The following is a 25,200-nucleotide window of genomic DNA, read 5'->3' as shown; positions in this document are numbered from 1 at the left end:
TGATTCATGAGGAATCAGATCTTAAAGGTAACACTTAGGCTAGAAAAAAGTAAATTGGTTTCCACTTCATTCTTATTTCCCTTTCCATGTAAAGGTATAATTTTGCTGGGGTTCCCTTGGGATAGTGCTATCTATAAACCTTCCAGGAAAAACTGGTAAGCCTGCCTAGGAAAGAAATCATAAGGGTTGGGAAAATGTGACATCCACATTTGGTTTTGTTTTGTAGTTTGCGTACATTTCCTCAAACACTAAAAGACATTACCATATATATGGTTACATTTTCCAGCAAGTGTTGCCACTAACTGGGACATGTGGCTTTGCATTATGATTTAAACATTGCTCAAAAATACACAGCCTTTCCTGAAACACAAATAAGCCAATGCCTAACTATCATAAATGTTCTTTACTTGGGTGTTTGTAATTCATAAAAGCATATATTGAAAAAAGTGGGATTGCTTACCTCAAAAATATAATCTTTTCCATCCTTTCCATGTACAGCTTTAACAGCACAGATGTCCAAACCACCAAATATTTCAGAACAGGTGTCAACCCAAAGCTTGTACCTGTTTAATAAAAATAATTTTTTCTGTGAGAATCTCATCGGGCTCTTGTTTTTCTATAGGCTTAACCTAATAATGTATTTTATACAGTGTTTGCTTTAAATGCAGAACTTTCACTATATTGTCAGTTTTACTGCATTTGAATTTCCCAGAATAGCAGCTTAGAGATACTGGCCTGATTACTCTGCTTTTCCCAGTAGAATCCAGAAAAGCTGTGGTTCTGTATCCTGACCTAGTATTATGCTGGATCCTGTCCCAGTTTATATTGGTCCAAACATGTGTCAGCTCTAAACTGCAAGTAACCTGAAAATACTCTGGAACACAAACAGCATTTAGCTGTATTCCATCCTGTGTTTCCAGTGCCCTTATGCTCGTACAGCTTGCTCGTTGGGGCTGTACTTGATGTGAGAACTCCACAGAAAGGGGATTTCTCTTCTGACCAGTTCTTGTGACTTCTGTTCTCCTGTAAAATGCAAACTTGTGCATCTGTGCACAGATTGTGACAATTCTCTTGCCTATTATGCTTGGTAGTACACTTAATTATGGACGGGTTTTATTCTTTTATCAGGAAAACTAGGATGAGAGTCTCTGTCTTAAATTATGGACCCAACTGTATTCCAAAGTAGCAATGATAGCTTTGTACATACATCACTGAACAAGACAAAAGGAAAATCAAGATGAAACAATCCTTAAGATGAGGCAAGAGAAACAGACGCATGACACTACGTAAAAGTTACGTAGCATGCAGACAAAGGTAGAGTTATAGACAACTACAGCAAAATTCAACTGATTTTAAAGAATTCTGAGGAATTCTACAACTCCTAAAAAATGCTAGTGTTTCATACAGTACTGAACACAAGAACTCCTCCATTTCATTTTTAGCCTCATAGTAAGAAATACAGACTGAGGAATGGACAGTTTGCCCACTCCACATGCAGTAATATGATTTATTTTTCTTGTGCAAAGAGCTTTATCCATCCTATGAACAGAGAGATTATCTGACTAACAAAGGAATGAAGTGGGACTTACTAGAAAAAGAGTGAGGCAATTCCTGTGATCAAGTACAGAACCCGTTAGTAATGTAACAGGGAGCCGTAAGAGTGCTGAGAGCATCCTAAGGTGATGTAAGCTGTCTGTGTGGTCTCAACGGCAAGGACGGACTCATAAGACACAAAATAGCTTTGAGAACTTTCATTAACTAGTAGTGTAGCTGTGCATGGGCACCAGTGAGTGATGATATGACCTTGAAAGGTTGTATAGGCAGGTATCACAGTTCTACCAACTGAAGGACATGTTTTGCTTAAAAACCCAAAGTTTTAAAGCAGTCATTTATCATAAGCTTTTTTCTCTTTCATTGGCTAGTATTTGAGTATAAATGAGAGACATTTCCCTTTACAGACCCTCTCCTGATCCAGCCTTTGAGCCATGATGATAGGTTTGACACATCATAGTATTTTCCATCGCAAAAAACCTGATGTAATAAACATAGCATTTGACTTCACTGTAGGATCAAAGGAAACTCATTGCTGGGCTGAGAGTCTTATTCATATATAAATATTCAGTAACAGCATCCTTTCCAAGTAAACTTATTAGGTCACATTCTTTGTATTTTCTTACATCAGGTCTGTTCCAGTGGAAAAGTTTTTCTTTTAAGCAGAATACAAAGAAATTGATACAACTGTTTGAAAAAATCCTGATGGTAATATATTTTAGCAATGAAAATATTTTTTTTTCCTGTGAGAAACATGGTTTTTGTTCAAAATGAGAGGTTTTTTTGGATGCCTGACAACTTCAACATCTGTAGATGCACTGACTGACTGGACTGCTTGCATGCACTTGCATATAAACAACATTTTTTTTGCTGTAACATACCAACGTGTATCTTAGAAAGCCAAGAGGACAGCAAAACTTGTCTTTTAACAGTAAATATCTGGACTTTACAGGAAAAAAAAAAAAGACATTTTCTTTAAAATACTGAAACATCAATCAGATCTATGAAAGTATTTTTAATAGTCTATCTTCTGCCAACAAACACAGAACTGGAAAAATATAGTTACATTTGGAAAGGGAGGTCTTGGATGGACTAGCCTGTAGTGTTTTAAACCCAAGGTTTGCACAGTAGGTTTGACAAGAGGTCATGGTTCTTATTTTCTCAATATAGTGTGCAGCAACCTTAGAACCGACAGCTAACAAAGTATTGTTCCTCAGGTGCCTGACATGAAATATCTGGTGTGCCAGACGAGGTGTGTACAATTAGCACAGGTCTCCATTCTTCTGGTCCTACATGAGGAGCAGTGCCGCACTGAAATAGAGGGGTCAGTATGAATGTGTAACATAGAAATGTGCTTGCTCCCTGCCTCATTGTTGTCCCTTACTGTGCCACAGCCTTCTTTCTTTTCTAAATTTTTAGACTAAGATTTGTATTCAGTCAACAACATCAGCTCAGGCAGTGCTTTCAAAACATTCTCCTAATTCATGAGATGTATTATAAATGAAATGCACTCGCATGACACTTGATTGCTTTTGCTATGCTGTTAAACTACTTCAACTCTTCAGATTACTTCAAATCTCCCTTCTCTTCTTTGCCCTGCTTTGTGCACTCCAGTGGGTAACAAAACACAAAGCAGGGCTATGTGATACACACCCCTTTCTGTTATCCATCTGTTGACATCCATCTTTTCTATGCTTTTGTCTTCATCAGCATGAATGAAGTTGTCTTTTGTTGGCTAGTGTTTTTTTTAATGGGAAAATACCTATTATGCTCTAATTATCTTAGATTCAAAAATGTAAGCAGAAGCAAAGCATGTAGAGCATTTACAGTGAAGCAGCCACGCAAGGTTAGCATTTCATACTCTTACCCATACTTGATAGTGTTTAGTTTTCCTTACGGCAAAACCAAAGTGCCTGTGTTTTTACAGAGGAACAGCTGAAGGTCTATAATTATACTCACTAAGGCATACTCTTTCTTTTCCCTCTCAGTGAAGGCATAACGTCACTTTCTGAAGGAAGGTGGGAGGGGAATGAGAAAGAGAAAATGAAGTGGCTCCACTCCATGCCCAGAGGGGAGATCAGCAAGGACACAGTCTAGACAGGGACTGGACAGCAGGGAGTTGTAATTCCCATCTTACTTTGTTTTCACCCTTCTCAGGGCAGGCAATGGTTCAGTTCCTGTGTCTCCCTCAGCTCATAAGAGGGACAAAGTTGTAGGTTCTAGACTTTTTTAAAAAAACCAACAACACACCAGAAAAAGGCTACTGTTGAACTTCAAAACACCTTTTAAATTACACTTTCACTGTACAGACTTTTTTCAGCTTCCATTGTTAGCAACCTTTGGAGAAGCTGAACAAAAGAAAACTCTTAGCCATCAAAAAGCCTCACAGACTTCTTTTGCAGAGAAAATAGGTCTATGTGTTGTAGAGGAACTTGGAGGAAATGAGTGGTATTGAGAGAAGGGTTCTGTCAATAGAAGACCTGAGCTTCAAAATGGTACTGCAGGGAGAATGCTTTTGACTGGATTGCAAAAAGTATCCAGCATGAGTATGAGAGAGAAACAGAAAAGCACAGTAAACCAAAGATCAGAGCTGGAATGATGACATGAGGGAAATGAACTTCAGTATCTCCCAGAGCCTGGGTAAAAAGCCTCACAGTCCAGTTTAGTGGAAATTTTGAAAATGAAAAATAAGCAATTTAGCAGGACTGAAAGTAGAAGAGAGAAATATGATTTAAACAGGCAAAGTTAAGACCAGATTGCTTGGCTATAACAGATGAGGTAGAAGGAGAAAAGTTTAAAACATCGTGGCATGAGGTAAAAATGTTAGGTGAAAGAGGGCAAACGAACCAGAGGAAATGACTGACAAGTTGAATCTGAAAAATGGAATTTTCTGTAGGGAATTCCCATAGTTTTCTATGTGCAGATATGGATGTAGGGTGTATGTAAGCACCTAAGGCTAGTACTTAGTTTGGGTAGTTAATTCTGAGACAAGTCGTACAGAACTCTTGGCTCATGTTCTTTCATCCAATTCAAAGATTCTTTTCCAAAAGGAATGGGGGACATGTTTATTGTGAACTGTACATCCACAATGTGATTTAAAAAATGTCATTTAAAATAAAATTCCATTACTTTTGTTTAATTACCTTTTACATGAGACTCGACTTACTTATCTGACATAGCAATTTGTTCCAACATGGCAGAGCCTGTGTTTGTCTTCCAGTTTCCGGATATGGAAGTTCTCCTGAAAGGGGGAAAATATTACAAAGAGAGCCAGTGGTTTTATATTGTCACTATCTCTTAAATTACTCTGATTTTCACACGAATACTGTAGCAGTATTTACACCTTTGCATATCTGGCAGCTTATAACAGAACATCTAAACCACAAAGAATTCTAACAGGCTTTGCAATTGTCAGTAACACTCACTTCACTGTAAGCATGTTATGAAGTATGACAGTGCTGTGACATTTCTGTTCCTCGTTTATTCATTTAAGACTTTTAAAAAAACCTACTATGATTAAGTGAAAGTGGTAGCAATAAGCTGTTGTGAGTTATAAATGGATTGAATAGCCTGTAACATACTATTACTGCAAATGTCAAGAAACTGAAGCTTCAGCTTCTCATTTCAAGTCCGTACCTCTGCAGAGTTAGGTCCCAATACTTGAAAATCAAGCTATCTCTGTTTTTATAATCTCTGAAGTGATCTCAGCTGTCTTTTAGAGCTAGATTTTGGTTTCTCGTTCAGTTTTCACTCTTTGCTAGTTTACTAATATAATCTAAATGCTTTATGTCAGGGCTTGAGTAGACTATCTTTTATTTAATCTCTACGAAACAAAAAATTCATATACAGTTTTTTTCTCCTCAGACCATAGGACTGCTACCAGAACTGAGAAAATTACTGTTTTCTGAAACCTAAATATTGTACTAGGAATAGGCCAAGGCTACAAATTATGAAGTTTTTCCAGTTAGTAAAATAGCAGGAACATCTGTAATGTGTTAAAAGTATATCAGGCAGCAGCTATAGTTCTCTCTCCGTTTTTCTATTAACCTAACTATGAGGGTCAGTAGCAATCGTGAAGGAATGTTGACTTTTCTATGGGAGTCCCATAAAGTTAGCTCAATTTTAAAGCATAAGGTTCTTCTAAGATGCCATGTTCTTTGTAGATGTGGGAGAAACTAGTGAAAGGGGAAGGTGCATGTTGAGTACTGTGTGTAATGTAACTTTGCCAAGTAATAAGGCTATTTTGTGATTTCTGCTTCATTTTTTAAAGTGATATTTATACATATGTGTCTACTTACAAATTAAAAATTTTAAGTTCATTACTACTGTACACACATACTCTGCATCAGAGCGATAACACTTCACACAAATCACAATTCAACTCTTTTGCAGACTTCTCAAAGGCACATACTATTTCAGGTCTCTTCTAGGAAGCAAGATGTGACCAAATCAGAAAAAAAAACCCCACACACTATCCTGAAGAGTTTCAGCAAGTATTTAGTTCAAGATCCTCAGCTGCACTGATGTAATCTCAGCACTACTGACTAGAGAAGAAAATATGGTTTGCTTTAAGCCACGCATTCACTCCCCAAAGTGGAAGGTCCCCTGTCAAACCTGAAAAATTCTCATGACTGGATGCTTGGCCGGCTGTAATGTTGCTAGGGACCAGATGAGCACTGAGAGAAATGCTACGGAGACAGACCTAACTGGTGTAATCTCAACAGCTTGTGGGCTGGAGCTGTTGATGCTAGGTCTGTGACAGGAACTCCAAAACAACAGGGTTTCCATTAGACCATCTGGCACTTTAAACCTTAGATATGATTTCTGTAATTCATACATGATTTCCTCTCCTGAAACATGTAGGTTTCCCACCCTTCTTTATCTCTGTTCTGATAATTGCTAAGGAATTTCATATTGTTATTTCCTCCTCTTTTACTAAATACTGAATAATATAGAAAACAACTCCTAGCACTTTTGAGTGCTTTACACTTAGGTTTAACAAGTTTTCATTTGACTTGGTTTCTGCAAAGAAGGAAGAACTGTTTTAAAACGTGGGGAAAAGGAATTATGATCAGTGTAAACAATTCATAGTAACTTGAGCTTCCCCATTTCAAACACCTTTCTGCTTTATTTAGTACCATTTAAAGTACGCAACCCAAATTGTTGGGACAGGGGCTTGTCATCAGAAAAATATGTAGAAGTGTCTACCTACAATTCTTCTGTAGGTAGCCTGCTTAGTGGTTTGATTCTATAGCACTGTCCTTCTTTGGTCAGTGCGCTCTACTTTTGTTTTATTATCCTTTTGATCAAAGTAAATTAAGTCATGAATTCAGAGTATTGCTTTTGGAGAGGAGATTTAGATGTAGTGTTTTTGTACTTCTGTTTTTCTTCATTGTGTGTGACCCTTTTAACTCTATTTCCTTGAAGTCAGATGAATTCTGTAGTGATATCAAGTGTATTTAACTATGCATCATAAAGCGTTTTGAGGAGCTGTGGTATTTAGAGAGATCCAATGTCGCATTTTGGCTATAATCTCTACTGACAGATGATAAGCACCAGTGTTTTGTGAGTCATGGATCCACTTATACCACAATTTCCCATAGAACTATAAAACTGAAGCTCTTAATAACTCTCTTTAAAATACAAAAACAAATGTTCAGCTGGTATTTTTTGTGGTGGCTCTCTAAGTACTCTGTTCCTGTGTCACAGAACAAAATGAGAACCAGCTGTAAACCAATATTCTACTGACATAATGTATATGTATGCATATGGAGAATTTTTCAGACATTTGGTAAATTTTCTCCTTTTCCTGATGCTTTGTAACAATGGATCAGTGTTTCATTTTTTTGTGTGATTTAACTGTATGAAAGAATTTAGAGAAAAAATGACTGCTAAGCTTTTAGCATTTGGATGAACCCACAGTTTCTGAGTAGAAACTTAAAAATAAATAAAAGGTAGGAGGAACAGGCTATCATTTTAACTTATTTTTGCTGTCCCTTAGGCCAACTGCTTCTTCTGTGAAGAAGAAACATTTATGTTTAAAAATGATAAATTTACCATGGCTGATTCTTCCAAAATTATTCTAGATGCTGAACAGCATTTAAAATTCAAGTCAAAATAAAAAAAATGTAGAGCACTGTCCCATGAAATGTAGTGATCCAACTTCTACCACAGGGAACGAACCATCAAGTTTCCAGTATTGCATCTGACTGCTGGTATCTGGGGGTGCATCATAACCATTAAGAGTTGGGCCTTATTCCTAAGACTCTGCCACTTGGGAGCTGTAAGACAGAGACAAATCAACTCTGTTTATTATAAACAACAGAGGAGGGGAGAGATTGGTAGTGCAACATGAGAAATCTGCCTGTCAAAGCACCAACAAGAGAGAAAAGTACTACCCCATCCTTGAAGAGGCAGAATGAGGCTGTTGAATAAGGCTGTTGAATGGCACTGGGTAGAATAAAAGGGACAAGGGAGAACCTGGGGCAATAAAAAAGGTTAGGCATAAGGGGTGAGGACTAAGAGACAGAAAGGTAGAAGTGGTCAGGGAAAGTGGTGGGACTGGACCAAGATATGATTTGGACAGATAGGACAGGTGACCTTGGGGTGTAGGAGTATGGTGCTATTAGAACAAGTAGGATGGATGTCTCCAGATATAGGGCTAAATCCAGGAAAAGTCAACAGTCTGGAACACCAATATAAGACAAACAAGCAGAATTGGAAATAACTCCTGAGGAGCCAGAGGCTAAAAGCTGTATCATTCAGGAGCATTTGTTTATGATTCTTACTGCCTATAGAGAGAGGTGGGGTAGGCCCAACAGACCTGAAATTCTGTCGGGAGTTTGAGTTATGGAGTTTCTGTCCTGCACCTCTAATACTGAAAGTCACCAACAAAGGATTCCAGAAGCCTCTCAGTCCTTGTGAGCTATTTGAGTGCCCTGCCTTGGTCACTGTGTACAACTCAAATTTCTGACACACAGTTTTTGCAAAATTTGCATAGTTCTGGATTCAAAAGAAAGCAGAAGGACTGAGTGTCCATACTGCTGACCTATGGGAACAGTATTTCCACCCACTTCTGTGTTGTGCTTTCTTGAGGCCCCTCAGATGTACAGCAAGAGCCAGATGGACTACTGAGTTGTTCATGAAAGGCCAATCTTTGATGTTTCTCAAATGCCCCTTCAAGCCATATGTCAGGAGAGGCCAGCAGTCACTCGAACAGTTTTGGTCTTGTGACAGTAATGTCTTAGGGGAGAAGTCAAGAGTATGTGGCCTTCCAGTATCAACCTTAAGGAGACACATTTTGCCCCTTCCCCCCACCCTAGGCAAAGGGTTCTACTTTCTCATAGAGCTTGTTGGCTGTTCCTAAATTACTTGACACTTAACACTAACCCTGTCTTTAATATTATAAAATATTTTACGCATTTTCTTAAAGCCAGGTCCAACTTTTGCTTCTCTTATTATTTATGTTTTGCTTGGAGTTCCATTGTTTCTACTGATAAAGAACTTGACTGTACCTTACAAACGTCAACATACAAGGAATCTCTGATCCCTCCAGTATTACAGGATCTCCTAGAGAAATATTATGTGCATATGTAAATGCAGATGTGCATTTTTATCCATGTTTTGTTATATTTTTCCTGCTTCAGAAGTCTACGTGTGAGGGAACAAAGACATGAGATGATCTAACTTGTCTTAAAATCATGAATGAAATGAGTGTATGTCAGATTACATTGCTTGATAATGGAAAGAGAGTAAAAATACGTATAAACACAGTTACCATAGCGCAAATACTACATGATAACCTGTTTTGCTGCTCTAGCTTAATGTTGTCTGTGAAACTGAAAGACCCTTTTAACCCCTCATATAGTCGTGATCTTTAAACAAACACCAGGATTCTACAATTAGAAGAGATTTTCATCCATATTTGTGAAGGTCACTGCAAGACTAGAGTTTTTCTGACATGGGTTACATTAAAAGGGAGTACTTTGTTCCATTAAAGTGTTACCATTCAGGTTCCTGTGTTAGTGAAAAGATACAAAGGGATCTGATTTAAGTCCTCTATAAAATCAAATTCCCTCCCAACTATTTCTTTCTTTAAATGAAAAACATAAACAAGGCTTAGCAGGAAACCACTCTGGCAGGCTCACCTATTGTCTTATTCTCCTCCTCCCAGTCACAATCAACTTTAAAAAAAAAAAGTCTTGATAAATCCAGAAAGTCTAAAATACTGTCTTTCCAGAGAGTATGACAATGGAGGCATGGAGTCACCACATCAGCTCAGAGACTCATCCAACAGTCTTAATCTTATTGGTGCTTATCAATTTTGAAACAAAAGGATGAAAGAATATAAGTTTTTGGCTCACATGTATGCTTTGTAGTTACTGCCTATCTTTTGGATCCTGATGTCGTATTTGGAGTCTATGAAGGGTTCAGTAGTAGCGTAGGTCTGAGTAAGTGCTACCACGCTGGCTATGTCCTGAAAATCGTAGTGGTTGTCCACCTTGATCTGTAGTCATCACACCACAAGTAAACAGCATATACAAAAGAAGAAAAGAGTAATTAGGAATGAAATGTAGAACTCAGTTGCAAATAGCATTCATGAGAAGTGTGTTTTTTGACAGCATTAGTTTATTTAAAAGTATCAGATATTTTATCTGATTTCTATAACATTCCTGCATTAAAGTACCTATTTTTCTCTGTTCATCTGTAGAAAGCAATTTACAGACAGTGGAATTTAGAATTTTTCAAGGTGTGATAATATGCAACACTAATTTATATAGAATTCTTGTTGATTCTGTAAATTGCTCATGTAACTGAATGTACATGGCGCCTATCATACACTATGACATCATGTATCTCCCAGGAGGGAGGAGATGAAGGGTCATGATATCCCTATGAGTGCACATTCACATGGAGCACAGAGGGTTGGGTCGAGACTGCAGAACCAGTTTTTCTCATTTTTCCCACTTTGCAAGCAGTCAGGCATTTCCTAGTTGTGGAACACTGTGCTAAGATGGCGAATGGTACTAAACCCACCAACTTTAACATCTTGAAATAAGGGGAGGTGGGGAGTATTGACTTAGGGGGAGCGGAAGAAGGAGATTTTAGAGGACAGATAGAGGACAGAGGCACTACTTTTGAACACCTCTGTGGTTGATTTAAAGGAAGCTGGCTAAAGTGGGGAGAAAAAGTGACTCATAAGCCTTAGGGGTAGTAGAAAATGGGAGAGGGAAACAAACTCCAACACACTGACCCAAAGGACATGTCAGAATGGTGAGGAAAGGAGGCAGGGATTAGTATTTCTCATGTTATCTAACACTACGAGAGTTTGCAACCCTTTGCAAGCCCAGCATCTTGTTTGCTTCCATTGTCACCTGGTACTTAAAAGGGAATCTGTGGGCTGTGAGATGGGACTTGCGTACTAAGTGGAGTCTGGGGAAGCTAAAAGAAGTCACAAGGCCCAAGTATTTGGTCTCAACTCTCAGATGGAGAACGATACAGAGTAAGTTGCCATTTGAGAGCCACAAAACCAGACACAATGCCTGGTTTCCACTTAGTTTCTGAAAACTTAATAGCGTATGCGAGTCTAAGTACGACCAATGGAAACACTGCTCATAGCAATGCCTTTAGGGAGGACTGGGGTACAAGGAGAACCTCTATTTAACAGTAAGCATTTCACTACAAAAGACCAGCATCTAATCTTTAAGGTTTTAAAATATTTTATAGCTAAAAAAATCTATATTTTTTTCTAGACATTGAACATGCTGAACATTTCTGTCTATTATTTCCCTTTTTCTATAAAAGAGAGGTGAATATTGAAGGTACAGTGTAAACACTGTAATCCTTCACATGTGCAATCACAGAAACTGCAGTTTTAGTAACTAGTGCTTAATTCTGCTCACAGTTAAAGTGGCTGCTGGATTTCCCCTGACTTACTAAGTATGAAATAAAGGAAAAGAGTCATAGGCAAAAGAACGTAACATACACTGCAACTTGCATAATTACTGATCAAAATACAATTAAATCAGTTTTCTTTTTCTGTTTCTATTGCTAGTGGCAAACATTATGTTCATGGAGCTTTTGGAGAGTCAAGATGATAAATGTAACTACTCTCTGATAATTTGTTTTAAAATCTAAAACACTTAAAACACTGAAGTGTTTTCAGTGAGACAAAGTAGTTAACCTGTAATAACTAGAAATTTTCACCGATATCAATGAAAGTGGGATTTAAAACGTATCCCATTGAATCATCGTGAGATAAGTGATATCAAAACAACTGTACTCACCATTGAAATGCAATTACTTTGGAGAAAGAAAGCAGTAGTTATATAGTGGTATGAAACAATCACAGAGAATATATTAAGACAGGAAATGAATAAAAGTTCAGTATCAAGCTGAAACTACTAAAGAACTGAGATAAAACCTTCCTATGTTCCCAGGTCCAAATCGTTGGATTGTGCGAACAGACCTTGCCTCTTAAATAGTTTCACTGCAGTCAACGAAATTAATAAATAAGGTTCTGCTTCAAGAAAGCATCTCAGCATGCTTTAAAGAATGTCATATATAGGACAACACATAAACTGGAAAGGGATTAATCTGAAAATACAGGATGTGTTTTAATATTTTCCTAAAGAGAGATGCTTTCTTGAATAATATACAAGCAGGGATTTGCAAGGGTAGGGATCTGAGACAGAATTTGGACAGTTAAAATATCCAGGAAATGAAACAACATGCATATTATGTTAGACAAACACTCAGCCTCCTAACATGAAATAAGTAGCATCTGCACCTTTCCCATGCCTGAATGAGCATGTCCAATCTTCACAACAACGGGAAATGTTGGCATTGTTAGCTAAGGGGGAAACAGAAAAGACATTTTAGAGATAGCAATGTTAAATGATTAAGCCACATCATTTACGAAAATTATTTAAGCATGACCATAATGCAGCCAAAGCTGTTCTTGCCATAAGGTTATTTGAACTATCTTCATCTATGTAAGACTGTGTGTTCTGATGAATTACTGTATATGTTTTCTGAGTGCTGTTAGCGGTTTATCTCATCTCTTTTGTATGTCATTCTTTTGACTTCACTTTTTAAACTGAATCTCTGGTATTTCCTATTTTATGTTTTGCTTCTGGGTTTTCTGACCCATAAACTCACCCTCTCCAAGGTTATAATCATTAATGACGTCAAATTAATCACCTTTTTCCTCTTCCCCTTGATTTCCATTATTTAGCAAGGATGTAAATTCTTTTTGTAACCACTTATGAAAGGAACAGCAACTAATTCACCAAAAAACCCTTTCTTTAAAGGCAGACCCTATTCTCTTACAGAATATCCAAGTTCTTTAGCGAAGCCTCCAGCTTCTGCATAGAATGCAAGTTATACTCCAGCCATTGAGTAGGAAATCAAATATATAATGGCATACGAATATGCTTTATTCCATCAAATGATAATGGTTCTGTCTCTCAGAAAGCTCTGTGTATAACCAGTTTTATTTCCATCATACGCTTGAAGAAGTTTTAGATGTCCCAGTCATGGGTACATCTGGCACTTCTTTGTCTTTTTCTTCCACTAAAATGCACATGTATTGAACCTCTATCAACCAAGCATAACCACAAATACTTAGCAGAACAGGATTATAACTAGAAATGAAAAACTGACCACCCTCAACACGTAATTAAACCAGGCAGCAGCAGTAAGGGTTATGGGGTGTGACACCTTCATTTAGTACCAGATTTTAACACTGTAAATACAATTAAATGCAAAGCTGATGTTTTAAACTAAGAATTCTTAGAGATTTTATGAGAAATTTATCTTCCAAATACTTACAAAGGATTGTCAAGAGGTTAAGTGGAGTTCACACTTATCTCACTGTGCATTGCACAACATGGCACAGAAACACACAAACACAAACATGACATGGAAAATGTCATGGGATCGTAGACACTGACATTAAGATCAAGGGATAAAGAATAGGAAGGTCACTTGGCTTTTGGTACTATCCAAACCTATTTGTGGGATTATAAAGCTGAATAAAATTCACACACGCTTTCCCTATGCTTTACACATTTATTTTCAATATGATTTAAGGATGCCTGCACGAAAAATACTTTAACTGAAAGGCAAATCTGCACGAGAACAGGCATTCACTGCAAGGTACATATTCTACACTACTTACCATCAGATTCCCAGTACAACACACGAATCTCTTTTCTTTTTTTTTAACAGACTTTCTCTGACTTCCCTAAAATGCAATATTGTTTTGTTCTGACTTTTTTTAAAAAAAACATATAAGGGGCATCTAAGCAAACAAAACACAATTGCTTGGTTTTTGACAGAATCTTAGTTTCTGCACTGCCTGATCACGAGAAAAAGGAGGAATCTTTGGATCTACACTTAACATACCAGAGTTTTCAAAGCCTGATGAAATGGCAAGGTCCTACATTTGTCAGCTAGGCAACACAAGCCATGGAGGTTTTTCTTTGATTTCTGCATCAAGCCAAAAACTTGGGCTACTATGCCTTTTCAGGAGAAAATCAGATTTGATTTAAAGACTTGCTGGTTTATATATTTACAGTTTAAATAAATCCTAGTTAATCTAGTTAAGTAAAGATGTCATATATGCATCTTCTGCCAGGGCATCCTCAAGATCTGCAATGAAGGATTACCACCACAGGCAAGCAGATCATTCTGAACACCATCTCCTAGTGCTTTATATTACATGCGTAACTGTAGCGGCCACACTTCAGTGCCTGTGTAAAGGTAACTCAGGTTTTTGCAGAAATGTTGGGTACTTAGACTAACACTGTAGGAATCGATAATTATGCAAACTTTGAAAGTCTCTTATTTAACTCTTGTTTAAGAACCATTTAAAGCATTGGTCTTTAAACCCAAAATACATTCAATTGCTTTTTACAGATCTGTTTCAATCTAACCAATTTAAGTTAAGGCACGTAAGCACGAAAAAAAATTATTAGTTTCAAAATAGCCAAAAGCACTTGCAAAAGCATTATATAGTAAAGGTCACCTATACAGCAATGTAAAAATAAAGTTCTTGATAAACTGTAAGAATGCAAAGTCCTGTATAGTCAACATCTAGTCACTTATTGCTTTTGTATTTTAAAACTAGCCACTTCTTTTTTCAAATTTTTTCAGGGGAGGAGGGGGAACAAATCATTGCCTGACTCAAGATTCATAAGGGCAGCACCACATTTCTGTGATTGAACTATAAACCACTGAACCAGGGTTTGCAATGGAAATGCTGGCAGACCTCGAACAATCGCAATACAAATGGCATGCCTGTAATCAGGAGGATCATGTGTCTTCCCATGATTCCAAAGCTGTGGAATCCTTGGAGGGCCGCAGGAACAAACACTAACTCAAAAAAAAAGAAAAAGAAACTCTGCTTTCTCCCTCAGAAAATGCACTAACATAATTTAAGGCAATAGAGTTGTTTTGCTCTGGAGTCCGACGTCAAGATTTCATGTGGCATTCCACATCCCAGCCCAGACAAAGGGAAGAGGTGGCAGCTGCGGAAAAAGGCACTGAATACTGCATTTCAAATGCCAGACAGAAAAAAACCCAGGTAGCACAGTAGGCAGCCAAATATTAAGTTATCCCAGTGCTTCTCTTGTTTGTATCTGGCACTGTGATAGGCCCATGAGTCCTGGGCTGAAGTTGTAGTTATTTTGGATTTTGAACAGCATTTCCTTTACTCCTACTCTTTAGCTGCCAGTTTTTCTGTGTACATGGGGACTAGACATGTGCCATCACACAGTCACTTCCCTGTCACTAACTGGTTTCCAGCTCTGCATGGTATTAATAGTTCTGTCAAGCCATAACAAAGCCTGAAATTTCTTATTTAAGTATAGAAAACTTGATCTGAGTCCTCCCCTCTTCCCAATCTGCTCTTTTATATTCTTAACAGAAGAGGCAGTCTCAAGACTTTTCATACGTTTGGGTAGAGTATGCATGACACAACTGTGGCAGTAACAGTGAAAACTTGCCTGTTCCACAGGTTTCCTTTTAATTTATGTTATCGTTACTTGGTAGAGAGCTACTTTGAAAGAAGATCTAGTGTGTATCAACGGGGCCACTTTAAACAGAGCTGATACTAACAGAGCTCATTGCGTGTGTTCTTTGAAATGTAATGTTGAGGGGGAGAGGCCTGTTACAAAAATACTGCTTATTTTTCAAAGGTTTTCTTAAATTCAGAAAAGTATAAATTTTACTGTGACCAAAACCAAGGGAAACAAAAAAATCAGAAAAGATCAACCACAGAAATTACATTAAGAAATCTGGCAAGTTTGTATGTATGAGAGATGGAAATGGCCCACACTGCAGGAGCCCTGGTACATACATACAATATACATGAAAAACATCTGAATGTTTAAAAAAAAAAATAGGATAATCAGAACTTCTATTATACCTTAAATAACAACGCACTAAACTACCATTATCAATTATAGAGAAAATAGAATACAAGTCAAGCATGCAATACAGCTTTCTATAATTATATATGAATATGGTTGGATTGGTAATAAATATTAGTAGCCACTGGAAAAACTGTCATAGCTCTTTGTAGAAACCTATTTACAAAACAGTTGAGATACATTACTGATATTTGCTAATATCATTAATCAAAATAACATCACCGAAATCAAAATCTTTTATCAGCTCCTAAAACTTACAAAGACAGATTCTGTCTATACACTTTCATTTCTGTAGTTTTAACTTCTTACATTGTTATTTTAAATAAACGTGAAGTCTCATTTCAACAGAACCGTAACTGAGAATAAGTTGCATGGCTCACTTCCATGACTAGGACTAGGTACTACTAGTAGTAGGTACTACTTTGATCTGTGAACTTGAAGACATGTTCCCTAGGAAAGCAAAAAGTAGGTTATGTTTTGCAGATAAAAGGCAGAAGTGAAAAACTCTTCTGAAGCAGAATCCTTTGAAAATCTGAATAACAGAAGTCGATTCCTAAGTTTCAAACTGAGAAATATTTAGCTTGGAAGTTGCTTTACTGAAATGATCTGTTTTAATGGTTTCTGTCATACACCGATGGTGTGAATTAAATTGACATGCTTAATGACCAGATAAATCTAATGCTTGTTACCACCAGGCACCTTCACACTGGGAGTTCACCCACGTTTGACATGAGTCTTAATAAGCAGAGCAGTAATACTCTAAAACCTTGTCGAAGTGCTAGAAGTCTAACCCTGTCTTGGTTAACTGCACTGCAGAAGGGTCCAAGGACAGAGGAGAATGAGGGATTAAATATTAGAAGGGATTAAATCTGTAATGGAAATACAACAGTATATATGGGTTTAAAATGTGACTGTAATATCCTGTCTGAAAAATCTTCAGATTTTTAATAACATGGCTATTTTTTCCCTATCCAAATAACTATATATTAGTATTTTTCTTTCAAGAGCTCATTTGCATGCCGCTTAACTCTTTACTATCACTTTATTTTACATAGCTACCATTTATTTTATTATTCTCAAAGCAGTCCAGTTGAAAATATTCTTTTAATGGTGTTCTATGAATGTCACTAAACTTGGTTCTGTAACAAGCCTAGTAATTTTTTTTTTAGATGAACACACTTGAAGTTAATTGGTGCAGTCCTCACAGGAGTGTTTTTTCTGAAATGATTTTTCAGCCATATACTTGCAACTGGACTGCAGCAGCTGACAAACTGGCTCACACTCGAGCTTCGCTGGCGGAGCTGCTAAATGCTGCAAGATCTGGACTCTACAATCTCCGTCAGTAAACCGGAGGCCAACAAACAAGACTCGTGCTTTCAAATCACTTGCAGCAGCAACTGTAACTCTTTAATTATTCTAAATTACTGGTAATAATACAGACAGCAACCCCTCAACACCTCTCATGATTGAGTACTTGCCATTCACCTTTCACTGGATCTATTCATATTGGTTCGATAAGAGCAGACAGTTCAGTAGGAACTCACAACACATTGTCTCTCCAATTGTCCATTTGCTCTTTTTGTTCCCTGTACTACTGACAGTCAATTAGTAAAGTAATTATAGCTGCAATGAAACTATTTAGACTTATGAATAGACGAAGAACTATCTCAAATAGAGGTTTTACTGATGTAATTACTAACTTCAGGGAGAAATTTGACCCAGTATTCTGAAGTTGCTGAATAAACTTGAATTAAGGCAAGCGTGTATTCACAGCAAATTATTTTGAAATAGATCACTGAAGCATGTTTCTCACGTCATTAAGTCTCTCACAATCAGGTCATGACACCTGTTGGGTTAGCCAGCGTGAGACCACACAGCTTTTTGAAACTGCTGATGTTGGGAGCAGTAAGTTATCAAATCATCCTTAGTAAGGCTTGAAATGCTTTGGATTTTCACTCTTCTGTTGTTATTACATCAAATGTTCCTTTTCCACATTGTTAGGATGCTTTGTAAATTGGATTCAAACACAAATTAGTTCAAAGAGTCATTAGTTACTGGTCATAACCTATTTTAAATGCCTGAAATCTGCAAAATAATACTGTATGGCTCCTCTGAGATGTCAACATATTTTCAATATGCTGCATATGTTGTTTTCATAAAAGATTTAGGGGTGGCCTGTCTTCTATTCTGATCCCACGTATTAATAATAACACTGAAAGAACAGGGAAATGCAGAAATTCAATCAGTTTCAGAAAACACTGCAATTACTGGTCTTTGCTTTTGTTAGAAGGTAAGAAAAATTTACCAAATTAAAACGGTTAAAAAAGTCACTGATCAAATGATAGAGGTGCTCAAAAAGAGCAAGCAAGTACAGTGAGAATTGCTGTTGACACATCAGATAACCACTAAAAACATGGGTTCCAGAAGACTCCATGAACACAAAAAGGTTTGTAAGCTCCTGACCTCTGCTCTGGAGATGCACAGTAGTAAATAGCCAAACTGGCTGCATTCAGAACATATTTCAGTTTCAAAACTAAGAGTACCCTGCCAGCCAAAAATTAAGAAAAATCAGTTAAAGATAAAACACACAGTTTCCCCATTCCTCATCTCTCAAAAGTTGGTATTTTTTTTCTTCTTGAAAAGAGGAAGAAATCCGTATTCTTCTAGAAGACTTTGTTATCCAAATGTAGAGTGTTTGTAAAAGTTTTCATTAGCATCAGTCAAAACATCCAGGCATATCCATCCGCCTGCAACATACGGCAGGCCAGCTGCTACCAAGCCTAGGATGCTTCTTGTGTTGAGATCACCACTTTGGAACCGCCATGTAGTATGTGCAGAAGAACCAAGAAGATGCAGTTGGGCATGAAATTTTAAATAAACCAACAAACAGCCCAAACCAATGAACAGCACAGAAACTGCTCTGTGGAAAGGAAGGTATTGAAATAGATGCTCTGACCTCTGAGCAGTTAATTAACAAAATTATCACTAATACCGATCCGATTAATGTTGTGCTCAGGAAGAAGTGCCCTATTTCTACACTATACTGTTACCTGTATTTTCAATGCACTTTAATGAAAAATAACTAGTAGAATTAGCAGTCTGCTGTAGTACTTCTTACTAAGAAGTACTTAATACTGCTCTCCTTCCTGAATTCATTGCTATGATGTCCTTCAAACTGAAATCTGTGTACTGTGCATGCAGTTCCAGTGTAGGAGCAGGGAAAATAACCCTGCTACTTGAACATATCAACCAGAGTCATGGCCTTCCAGTGAACCTCACAAAATAAACTTAACTTGTGTTTTACAAAGAAACAAAGCACACTTTGTACCCAGAGGCAGCTGGCAGCACCATCAGTCTGGTGAATGTAGGTTCACTCCTTAGGATTTGTGTAGACATCAGAGATCTGCCATCCCCTTCTTACAAACCTACTTCTGCCTTATCAGTTTATTCTTTTTTAAACTCCAGCCAAACCCAAGGCTCTTGACCAGAAATCCTGCGTAACTGTTTTGTTTTTTTTTTTTTTTCTGAATGGAGTCTAAGTTAGTTGCAGGATGTGATGTAGTTTTACCACAAAAATTTTTGAAGGAATTGTCTGATTAAAGATCAACACTGTAACCACAGAACCGCATACACCCAGGCCTGTTAGGTTCACTCCATCCCTGTTTGTATGCACCTAGGAAAGCTCTTGGTTATTGGCACTGTAGGGCATTTTTATGGATGGCAACACAGAGGTCTCTAGATAAAAACACCATGACTAGTCCCTAAAAATACTTCCTTTTTTATTTTATCTAGCTATGAATCCCATATACTCTTAATTAGGTTTAAGTTTGAAAGTGAAATGCCGTTTGCTAAATTCTAATGATTAGAGATACTTCAGTTGTTCAATTTCTGACCAACATACTCTAGAGAGTATAAATTTCATGCATGCAAGTTATCTGATAACAATAAAGCTCTCTTACAATTAGACCTTTCCTTTCCTATTTCAGGTATCTTCTGGAGTTTATAAGTCTGTTTCACTAGAGTGTCATCCTGCGATTTCTTCACCGTAAGACTATTAATTTAAAACAAATCCTTAAAATTTAAGCTTCATACATTGGGGTGCTTGAAAGTTTGTAATTTCTACAATTTAAGTATTTTTGAACAATGCTTAGAGTTACATAATCTGTTTTATTTCTAAGAGATATAATTTGAATTCTTGTAAATTTACTTTGAATTCTTCTAAGATGTAAAGTAAAATATAATCAAAGCTGTATATAAAAAGAAAACTAGGCAAAGATCACCTGCTAAAAAAAAAAGAAAAAAGAAAAGAAATAAAGAAAAAAAAGCCCCCTGCTGGCAACAGTACAGAAAACACAGTTTTTTGAAGGAGGTATTCACCCTGGCTTTAATGCCCTCATGGTTGAGTTGACTAGAAAAGCCACAATAGGAAAAAAAGATGGGCGGGGGGAAGTAGCAACAAAAAATCCCAGATGTTGCATAAACATGACTTACCTCAAATTCAGTGTTTAAATATTTATCTTTCCAATAATCCCCAAGCAAAGTTTATTTAACCACTCTAGTTCCACGTAATTTATTTGTGGAATATGCATCAGACTAAATCTAATTTTGCTCTGCTTACTTTGGAGAAAGGAAATTAAAAGTGAAATAACGAAGGTGGCCTTTTATTTATTTTTTCTTTCCCAGAAACAGGCAGGAAGAGTCCTTAAATCAATAAACAAGCAGAAGATGTACTTTCTCTGGTATGTTTGGTTTTCAGAAAACACAATCTCAAGACCAAGCCAGGGCTCAGCCATGCAGCAGCTCCCCGTCACCAGCTGGGGTAGCCCAACAGATCCCTCTCTTCATTAAGAAAAGCAGAAACATCATGCTCAAACAGCTGTTATTCTCAACAAACACAAAGAACAATTTGAAGATGTTGAGCCAGATGTTCCACTGCCTTGTACCTTGACAGAAAAAAGGAGGAGTAAAAATCTGTCTATATGGAGTAACGTTTTATACCTCCGTTTCACACTAGCAGCAAGCCAAAGGAGCATCTGATACACATTGCATTATCTTTTTAGAAACAGGGGCACTAAAGAAATCTAAAAGCTCCAAGGGATAAAAAGATTAGAGCTTTCATTTGATCAGTGTGCCAGGTAACCAAAGAGAGGCAAATGCACGATTTCTCTATTCAAAACAGAGGGTTGAAATGGCTTATAAACTAAATGAGTGTAATACAGATTGATCCCAGGAAATGCTGCGCCATCTCAGTTCCCACAGAAATTGCTGGGAGCTGATGCACAAGTGGGTCTCCTGAGGACCCTTTGTACACAGTGCCCTCGACTGGCACTAACACCACCTCACAAGACTGGATCTTCAGAAACTAGTTCTCTTGGGACTCGCTGAAATCAACATAAGGTTTGACATGATCTTAGTGACACTATCAAGTAAGTCTGAACCAGGAATCAGTCTAAAATGCCTCTGTCCCCACAAACTCCTTTTCAATTAAAAAAATAATAGGTATCTAAATCAACACAGAAGTGATCTGATAGTAGAAAAATCTTCTGTTTTCAATATCTCTACAGCAGGAAAACAGAAATAATTGTCATTATACAAGAAAATAATCAAGTCAAGTATAATGGCAGCGAATCAAAAAGAGCAGTTCCCACAGATCTGTAGTAGGAATTCTGCAGAAGACAAAATCTTTGCAGAGACCAATTATATTTTGATTCTGCCATGTCAGTGTTTCATTCCATTCTAACCATTCTACCAACTATTTAGCAAATGGCTGCCTCTAAAACCAAGTAACGTTTTGCCACTTTATAAAAAAATTACCCAAATTGCTGTGACTATAAGCTTGGGTTTTTTTACTGTAGTATTTAGGAAGTGACAGCTATCAATACCCTCCCCTTTTGAAGCAGGCTGTAGTACCTATGGAGGCACTGGAATTTAAAATCCATGAAAGCTCATCTATTTTGTGAAATACTATTCTAATTTTAAATTTTCTACATGATTGTACAGTTTTTGTACAGGATGTGTACTGTGACTGTATCAGGTAAACTGAAAGTAGCTTTTAGGAAAAATAGAGAGAAAAGAACTTTAGCAAAGCATCAAGAAGGCAACAGATAAACTATTACTGTGGAGAATCCTGCCTGCTATCATTTCAAAATGAGATTCATTTGCCTCAATGGAGAGAGAATGAGATCGATATAGATGAAAGATTATACCCTGTAGATCGCCAGAAACTAATGCACAGAGCAGGCAGTCCATCCAAAAGACACTATGTAGATTCACACTGCTTGACAGCTGGAAAGGACAGCAAAGGGTCTGTTGCATATCTTATTATAATGATAATTCCTTTGAAAAAGCTGTATGGGCAATCCCTATGCAACACAGCTCAGAGCTCCTTGATGTAACTCAAAGTATGCAACTCAAGCCTGCCAGAGAAATACTGATGATCAGCACTCAGGAACCTACAGACTGTATGCATGGTGCTGCCTCTTACGAAAGGTGAAATACAGTGGGGAGACAGCAGTGCTCAGAGATGATGTACCAGCACACGCCAGACAAAGGTAGTGCTGTTAGTGGATTACCCTGCAATGCTACAAAAGGCTGAAAGGAGAGAGGAGAGAGCAGATACAGTGAGGATGGGCATGAAAGAAGCATGGAGCAAAGGTAAGCTGGCCCTGCTGCCTCTCCCCATGTCAGCTCTAAGGGTGACGGGCCTTACTCATCACCTACCGCCCCCAATAACTCCCGGGGAAGGGGTGAAAATATCCTACAGTCAGGAGGAGTTTGCTCTGGAGTTCAGGGGAAGCAGCAGTTTGCTCCATGGGACTCTGCATGTTCGGCATCCAGCAGAAGGAAGCCTGTTTTTAATATGGGTCTCTGGGGGCTGTTAGAAGAGAAAGAAACAATGATGGTAATTAACGACCAGCATACTGTTGATAGATTCTAATGCTTTGTAGTAAAAATTAACAAGGATCATAACAACCCATAGTACAAAAAGCCTCCCCAGAATTAGAAGTCCTGTACAAAGTTAGAATTCCCATTGAGAAGAGAGGAAACTGATCATAAATTTGACCGCATTTTACTAGAAAACATTAATTAGCTGTTCAACACAACTTACTTAGCTAGAAAAAATGAGAAAGTGCCAAGTGTTTTTTTTCTACTATGTCAATGATGAACTGAAGGAATCAGTGACTATCCCTGGGTAAATGAACTTTTCTGTTTCTTACTAGCAAGCACTAGCTGTATCAGAATATAACCAGGGAGCGGGCAGTATTTCATCCTGCTGCCCTTCATCCTTCCCTAGTGTTATGACATAATTTGCTATGGTATCATGGATTGCATATCAAACTAAAGGAAAATTGACATTATAACACACAGCGTAGTAAAAGCAGCCCTATACTGTCAGTCCATTTATACAAACAGTAAAAAGACTGGTTTTGTTTAGTCTGCTTACATTTATAAAACACTGGCTATAATTTCTCTACTATTACCTAAAATACAAGATTATTTTGCTTAAAAGTTAGTCAAGGAGTATTTCTGTGTCTTCTGGGAATAATCTTTGTACTTGACAAGGTCAAGATCTAACTGTAATATAGAATGGGTGCTGAGCTTAGGCTTACTTTTAAAAAGTAATTTCCCTAATGCAATGAAAAATACTAAGTATATACAACATAAAAAAAGGAAAATGCAGCTTCAAGCTAAGACCTGATGCCTGCTGATACTGTTCAGCAGTAACTGGTACTCAAACACTGTAGAAGCTCCCGGTAATATTTGTCCTCTCTCATAAACAGACTAAAAATATATTTTCTTGCATTTGTGGGAGCATGTTCCTGAGTATAGAGATTTCCAGACTTACTAAAATCCCTTTCAAATGTTGTGATGTAAAGATGTCTTTGTCTAAACTCTGATAGTAATTTGACAAAACTTAGTGTTTCAGTATGAAGATGTATCAGAAAACAGGAGTTCTGCTGAGGTTTCAAAAATTTTTGGCCTTTCACATTGTAATGGTAAGATTGTATCCATGTTGCCATGAAGAAACGAGAGGTACACCTACCCAAAACCTGCTCACTAGTTAGACGTGCGTGGGAAGCAGAACAGCCAGTTTCAAGTGCCGGCTTTGGATGAGTAAGTCCGTGTACCCGAGGACTGACCGCTGTACACATCTGCCTTTCCTGCTGCTGTCGTGACCAGTTGTTTCACGTTGGGGTTCAGAAACCTTCTAGCTAGTCTTACTAAAACCCACATTACTGCTGAAAGGTCTTCCTGCGTACAGCGTGTTCCGAGCCCATCCCTTCCAATGCTGACTGGGTGTAGAGACACCTACGGGGAATATATTTATTGAGTATGAACCTCTCTCGAGGCCTTTGCTTCTTTAAGTGTAATCAAGCTTTAAATATTCCACCTATGTACAGACGGCTTTGAAAGACTCCTAAAAATTGAACTGGATCATTTCAAGGGTAGCTGCAGGCAACTCCATGTAAGATTGCAATTAAAATGTGTTTTTATGGCACTTGCACAATTACCATATGTGATTTATTTTTAGCATTTTTATGTTTCTACACATTTAGTCAAACGTATTAAATTCTCAACTTTGCCTACAAGATAGTTATGAATTAATTTTTAAGTTGTCACAAAATTTTTTAAAATTTTGTTACAAGCATAATATTTTTTGTTTGATTGCACAATTAGTTTGACTGTATTAGATATAAAAGTTTTTAGGACATGCAGAGCATAGTAGTTTGATGTGCTATTCTGGACAATCTTAGGCAAAACATGCCTTAGTTAACCATGGAACGAGTAGATCTGCATGCTCGATGTTACAGAAGACAGTTTGCCCAGCATATTTCTTTATTATTTGAATTTTACTGAAACAGTAATCAAATTGGTCTATTTAGATCATATAGCAGCAGCCATGTGATGTCATTTGGAAACCAATCAATGGCTCTCAATTAATTCCCTTATCACTTCCCAGTCCTACTGCCTTAAGTAAGACTTGAAAATCAATAGTCCTGGAACCACTGACCACAGAGGCCATTAAAATGCCTGCTTGGGGTTGGTTTTTCGCAGCCTTCCTGTAGCTTGAACTTCCGGTGTAAGATTTCAGCCTCACATCTTTTTTATCTTTCCACTCACATGAAAAGCTTCCTGAAGAAAGTAAGTCTCCTCTAGGTAAAAACGAAGACATTAACAGGTCTAAATTATTTTCAGGTGTTAGTCCTGGACT

At 37.5% G+C, this 25,200-nt stretch overlaps 1 protein-coding gene across 1 annotated transcript in view; it reads right to left on the bottom strand.

Annotated features, from left to right (window-relative positions):
• Nucleotides 1–25,200, bottom strand: part of SYN2 (synapsin II) — a 188,545-nt gene that overhangs the window by 41,829 nt on the left and 121,516 nt on the right. Inside the window, exons 6-9 of the mRNA XM_086469933.1 lie at nucleotides 12,341–12,403; nucleotides 9,915–10,057; nucleotides 4,718–4,792; nucleotides 461–563 (exon numbers count right to left, since the gene is read on the bottom strand). Coding sequence (XP_086326059.1) covers nucleotides 461–563; nucleotides 4,718–4,792; nucleotides 9,915–10,057; nucleotides 12,341–12,403 — 384 coding nt within the window. The remainder of the gene's footprint in view (nucleotides 1–460; nucleotides 564–4,717; nucleotides 4,793–9,914; nucleotides 10,058–12,340; nucleotides 12,404–25,200) is intronic.

The sequence above is a fragment of the Leptosomus discolor genome, chromosome 9, assembly GCF_034619465.1.
Source record: "Leptosomus discolor isolate bLepDis1 chromosome 9, bLepDis1.hap2, whole genome shotgun sequence".
Classification (NCBI taxonomy): domain Eukaryota; kingdom Metazoa; phylum Chordata; class Aves; order Leptosomiformes; family Leptosomidae; genus Leptosomus; species Leptosomus discolor.
This window is presented reverse-complemented; position numbering and strand designations above follow the sequence as displayed.